General features: G+C 41.8%; 1 protein-coding gene across 1 annotated transcript in view; it reads left to right on the plus strand.

Moving 5' to 3' along the window:
- Positions 1-1,917: 1,917 nt before the first annotated feature.
- Positions 1,918-6,715, plus strand: part of LOC308127909 (matrix metalloproteinase-15-like) — a 32,790-nt gene continuing 27,992 nt past the window's right edge. Inside the window, exon 1 of the mRNA XM_080493319.1 lies at positions 1,918-2,521. Within this exon, the coding sequence (XP_080349445.1) occupies positions 2,402-2,521 (120 nt within the window). The 5' untranslated portion in view covers positions 1,918-2,401. The remainder of the gene's footprint in view (positions 2,522-6,715) is intronic.

The following is a 6,715-nucleotide window of genomic DNA, read 5'->3' on the forward strand; positions in this document are numbered from 1 at the left end:
AGTCAAAAGGTGCAACACTGGAGAGAGAAAGAAGAGTGAGTCACAGAGAACAGGTGTTCACAGTCAGGAAAATGAAATGCAAAACCACAAAGAAAGACTTTCTTTCTGAGTCTGTCAGCAAACGGAGATACAAGAAATCAAACTGGCCTAGGTTCTCAAACATACGGCGCAAGGGCCAAAACCAGCCTGCCAGAGTTCCGAGTTTGAAAAGTAGATTTTACCTTTAAATGAGGCATTTATATGTTTCAAGTGAAAACATATCGTTCTTGGGTTTTTCATTTCAAAAAAGTTTCGCATTTACACGGCAACATTTTGAAAAGGATGTCTGTTTACACAGAAACAGCAGAAACACTGAAAACGATGTAGTTAGCATGTTGGGCCACCAGTGGGTGCTTTTGGTTGCGTTTCCGAAAACTTGCATTTCCCCTTTTTTCACAGAGACAGAGATGCAATGTCTTCAAAAAGTTGTTGTTTCCCCTCATTTTCACTCAGACGGAGATTTTTTTGAAAAGTTGCACTTCCCCCGTTTTATTCAGAGATGGAGTCAAAGGCAATTTTGAAAAGTTCTACCTTGAGAGCTATTTTCAAAAAGCTGCATTTTCAGTGGCTCCAAGCACAATTGTCGTGTAAACAAACACACAAAACTCTACAAAGGTTTTGCATTTTCACTTGAAAACATTGTGTAAATGGGGTCTGAGACCCAAGCCTGAAATGAGTGGTGCAGTAAAGCCAAAGAGGCACCAAAGGTAACTGTGAGGGTAGATTTGTGAAAACATGCATGCTGAAGGTTGCAGAGTTGGTTCTGTTTGTCTTTGGGCTCCTGTGGACAACAAAGTGGAACACGAGTGAAAGAAATGGAAAAAAATCCAAGCTGTTAATGGAGGATTGTTTTCTTTTTGTATTTTTGACATTTCCCCCGCTAATGTGATGTTGACACCCTGATTAAGAGCATGTGGACCTCATCTACTGCATCTTTTGCTTTCTGATGACAGATTCTCTGCTCTGCTTTGTTCCCATTTGGACAAATTCATTGCATGTGAGGTAAAGTGGAAAATGCAAGAAATAAAGATCATTACAGCGGAGTATGTCACAAGATTACTACACATCATCTCCTCCTGCACTACTGGTCATCAGCTGAAAAAAAATTATGTTTCAACATCAAAACCAACTCTGTTATCCAAAGAGACATCGCATGAACCCATTGTGCTTTGGAGTCCTCCAACAACCAGTGACTGACACATGCTGAACTATCTCTTCCAGACATGATATTGATCGCTGCTGGCAGGTCCTTCCTCTCTGCCTCGCGGTAGAAAGGACGTCCATCACAAAGAAACACAGAGGGACTCTTCAGTGCTCCAAACATCATACTGGAGACGTATGTGGGCCAACAAGCACCGGAAACCGGGTGTGTTCAGAATCCTCATCTCAACGTCTAATTTATGAATGATGATGAATCGATCACACACGGAAGACATAAAGTGCCACCATATACTGTAGTGGTTGATGAATGAGGATTTTGGTGTGTGTGTGTGTGTGTGTGTGTGTGTGTGTGTGTGTGTGTGTGTGTGTGTGTGTGTGTGTGTGTGTGTGTGTGTGTGTGTGTGTGTGTGTGTGTGTGTGTGTGTGTGTGTGTGTGTGTGTGTGCAATCGCAGAAGCGGCCCGTAATTCGCCTTCAAGATAAAAAAAGAACTCATCCGACATTACATCCATTCTGTAAAAACAGGACCCCTGTTTTTCTAGATCATATAATCCTACTCAAACATAACTTTTTGCGCGGTTTAAATTGATAAATTATGTGAAAACAGTGTGGACAGAACGAAGAGTCACACCGGTAACTTTTGTTTTGAAGGGGATGGGCAGGTGACGTCACCGTGGTGGTAGGGACTTGTAGGCAGGTCCACGCGGGGGACCGAAACACTCCGAACTACCCCGAACTACTCCGAGCACCGGAGCACCGGAGCACCAGACCCCGGAGCACCGGGACTCGAGACTGACCTGCAGATCCCCGCACCCAGCACCGGAGCGCCGGGGAGGACTTTAATACGGGTACAGGGTTTAAAAATTAAATATTTCCAAGGAAAGGTCTCGGTTTAAAAGAGCCGAACTTTCCGTTCACGGTCAGAACTTTCTTTCCTACCGGTGTGGATGTGAGCATGTTATCTGGGACATTTGTTAGTGACACCGGGTCGAGTGGATTGAAGCGGCCGTGGAGGATCCCCCGTCCCCGCGGAGAGAAGATGTTTGAGGAGCGGACCGAGCCGGTTCACATGATGTGAGCGGACTCTTCCACGCTGCTGGAGGATTCTTCCACACGGAGAGCTTCAACGAGCCTTTCTGGGACTCAGCCATCCGCTCCGAAACGTCGCATCGCAGCCTTCTCACGCCGCTTTCTCCCGGACCATGGCCCCGTCACGGGACAGCGGCTCACGGTTGCCCTGGAGACGGAGCGTCCTCGCGCTGCTGTGGCTGTGCGTGGTGGGCACGCGCGGGGCGGAGGACCGGAGCGGCTTCAACGCCGAGGTAAAGAGTCAGTCAGCTGCCCCCTGGAAGCAGGCTCCTCTTCCCGATTCACGTCCTGCTCCACTGATACTGGCTTTATAAAAAAAAACCCTGTCATTTATAGAAGAACTCACACCTGAACTAACCACAACAAACAAACAAACAAACAAACAAACAAACAAACAAACAAAAAAACAGCTTTGATAATGTGTGTCTATGAAACATTTGGCAGATAATCTTAAAAAGTTTAAAAACCGCACACATAAAGTGGTCCAAAAATGTTCATAGTGGTGCTGTAGATATAGGAGAAGACATGACACCTACACATGAAAATCAAAACATGCTAGATTTAGTAGGAAAAGCCAGAACAAACTAAGTAGCTTCTATAACATGAACACAACCTTGTAATTCTCAACATTTTCCCGTAAACTTTAGCATTTTTATGTCTTTGTCTGTAAATTTTCTTTGGTTTTTCAAAAGTTCTGTTTTTTCCTCTCTAAAAAACAACTTCGAAATGCACCAAAATGCAGAAAAGCTGAAAACTATGTAGTTTTCATGCAGGGCCTCTAGTGGGAGCTGTTGGCTATTAACAATGGCGAGTGCACAGGCATTCGTGGACCAAAAGAGGACGGCAAAATAGTGAAGATGACCTTAGAAAGTGTAAAAATATGCAAATACCGACAACAGTGGTGCTGAAGATACTGTGACTAAATACACCAAAGAGACAGAAAAAGGCAAATAAAATCAAAATGTGCTAGATTTAGTCGAAAAGTCTGAACAAACAAAGTAGCTTCTCTGAGAACGCCTCTCCAAAAAAAAATGTAGTGTGGAAACACCTACACCGCTCTCTGTGGACTGAATAAAAGTGTTTGGACAGATTCAGTAACAGTAGTAAAGTGGCGGTAGCATCAAGCTGAAGGCTGCAGACATTGTGAATCTGTGGAAGCAAAAACTGTACTTGGCCTCATTCCAAAATTTGACTCATTCAGGTTTTCATAAAAAACGTGTTTCTGGCTTTTCGTAACATCCAACAGATTTACAAATTGACATTAAATTGTCCTGTATGTGTCCTCTGGACGATAATGAGTTTGAAATGAGGCCCATCTTGTGTTTATGTGACTAATATTACTAATATAAATGACATTGTTATAATAATTACAACTCCACAATATGAGGTCAACCTGTGATTTGTAATCACACATATTTGACATCAATACAAAGTCTTAAATAGATGGCGCTAATGTCATTAAGATCTGTTCTTCAAATAACAATGGTCTTGCTCTTGGCAAAACCATACTTTATGCTTATTCAACTATTTTTTTCACATTTTTTTCCCCCTCATATCTCTGTCTGCCAGCACCAGCAACTTTTCTCGCTTCAGAAGTTTGACTTTATTCTTGTTTTTTAGTGCTATTACATTTTTTAATTTGTTTATTGCTTCTTTTTTTGTTGTTGTTGTTGTTAAATAATCAGCCTTTCTTTCATATCTGAAGTTTTTTCTGTTTGAAAAAACAACATAGTGCATAAAAACAATATATTTGCTGTATATTGTCCATGTTGACATAGTGATAACAATAAATTCCCAATATATTGTGCAGCCAGCCCCGGTTCTAATATCCTCCAACTTTCATTATTTTCCCATCTCATCACTGACGTGTGTTACAGTGGATAATATCTGCAGTTTGAGTCATCTCAACGTCTTCTTAAATAGAGTTTTAGAGTGAATGCAAAAACTCTGACTCTGTCAGCGAGTATCTCTCTACAACAATATGTTCTTGGGGGGGGGGTTCTTCCTCTGGAGCAGTTATCTCTCCGTCTTAAACAATGAAGACACCCGGACGCTTGCCCCATGTTTACTTAGGTGTGTCATCAAACTCTGGAGTGTCAGGGTGAGACTCGGCGCAGCAGTCCAGCAGTTAACGACCACATCTGTTTGTTTTGAGGGACAATTAAAGAGATGAGAGCCGGTCCGAACCTGTAGGAGGGTGATTAGCGCGAGAGCTTTTGTGTGTCGTCTTTCAGGGAGACAGAGAATTGGTGACAGACACAGAGACCCCCACCCTGCAGACACAGAGTTCCCCCGGGGGCGTTAGAGATGAGCTGGTATTACCAGACTGAGAGGTGACAACATGATGGGCCGGACAGTTAGCTGGTTATTGTGTAGCTCCAGCACTGATGTGCATTATTGTATTTACCCACAGTGGGGTTAAAGTTAGGGTTAATCATGATTTTGTGCGTGCGTGCGTGCGTTAATGACTTAATGACGTGTCTTGCTGAGTCAGCAGATGGGGTTTTTTGATAAGAAACATCTCCCTCCTCTTGTTGCTACTTGTGGTTGTGTGTGTGTCAGCTGAAATGAGTGGAGGAATTACAAGAACTGTATTGTGTTATTCACATTAAGGGCCTGTCCACACCCGGACGCCGTTTCACGTAAAGGCATCGTTCTTGGTCGATCATCCACACGGCGCAGCGTTTTATGAGCCCTAACGAAAACCGTTTTCTTTTTTTTTTTTTAAACCCGGGTCCCAGAGTGGGGAAATTTTAAAACGCAGGTTCAGCTTTGAAGTGTGGACGGGCAAAGACGCACATTTGCGGCGAACAGTGTTGAACCTCTTGATGAGGCCAGATGTTGGATTTCTCGAGTATGAGGATGAGCAGGAGTATTCTCTCTTCTTCACTCATCGTCTCTATTTCTATGTTCTCCGGGTCTTCTTATGTGTTTTCGGTGTATTTGGTGAGTCAAAGCGCCCCCCCAAATAACTGGCATATGTAGTACCTCGTGTTGAGCCGTGTTCATATTTACATGTGGATCGAAATTTTTTTTAAGAACGCCACGGAGCAAATAGATGGTTTTGGCTCGTGTGGATGGGGCCTAACTACATGACTACAGCCCTGTTTACCAAACATTTTTAAATTAAAACGGAACATTTTGTTTAGTTTGTGGTGTACATTAACACGCCAATAGCGCTCAGAGCCACTGAAAATACTACTTTTCATAAACGCTCCAACGTTGTGTCTGTGAAAATGGGCGAAATGCAACTTTTTGTAAAGGTATCGGACATTATCTCTGTGTTTTACTGTGCATTATTCAGTAAGATGTTACATATCAACCAAGTTTAGGTCTTGATATTGAAAGAACTTGTGATTAAAGAGTACTCTTATTATTAAAAAGGGCAAGGAGTTAAACCCTGCAACCATCCGCCTTCAGCTTTAGACTGAGATGGAAATATTTTTGACGTCATGATGAAACCTCACAGCTGTCATCGCGGCATTTATAATATCTGCCATTGGCTAGAACAGAGCAGCTGCAGTGGCACCGTTAAAATCTCTTCTGAATCGTTTTTATCTCATCTAGTTAACCTTAACATGTGTTTCTTTGGACCGTGGCAGCCAGAATTCTTGGCACGGGGATGACGTGCTAATTTTACTGAGACAGACCCTGTTGGTGTGCAGACTTCAGCTCTCAATAAGTCATTGAAATGCTCTGTGGGTGTTTGAATGGTCTCAATATTGAATTCAAACCAGCTTTCAGTTCAAGTTTGTGTCAGGACAGAAGATAAACTATCACCTGTCAGGAGCTGTGTCCAAAGCTTTTCATATGACAATTAATATTTCTAAAATGAAAGGGACATCGTGGAAATGCTCCGACTGGTCATGCGCTCCACGGCCGTAGTGAATGGTTCTTCTGGACAAGCTCAGTAGATGCACATGATTTTGAGCACACTGAAGGCAATAAAGCCAAAGACATGTTGCAGTTTGTATCTTTAATGATAAATGAAAAGAATTCATGTAGGCTAGTATATCAATTCTTCATGAGCAAACTGCACAAAACCTGAAAAAAACAATTATTTCCAAGAAATGCAGCTTCATTAATGTATTTTTTACATTCATTTGATGCCGTTATTACATTTTGAAATCTTTTTTTTTTTTTAATGCTGCTTCAATCATGTAATCATTTATTACACTATTGGCAAAATGTTACTTTAATGGATCGAGTATCTTATTAAACTATTGGAAAGTTATTACATTATGTGCTTTATTACATTGAAAAAGGCCATAGAAATATGACATTATTGTCAGGTATTATGTTATTAGATATCATCACATGGTTGCTAGATAAGACTCTTAAATAAAAGGATGGTTTAAACAAAATATCCATCAAATATTTCTGCATCCTCAGGAAATGATGAATGGGATAAAACTAAACAGCGACAA

Source organism: Lipophrys pholis (genome assembly GCF_963383615.2).
Source record: "Lipophrys pholis genome assembly, chromosome: 2".
Taxonomy (NCBI): domain Eukaryota; kingdom Metazoa; phylum Chordata; class Actinopteri; order Blenniiformes; family Blenniidae; genus Lipophrys; species Lipophrys pholis.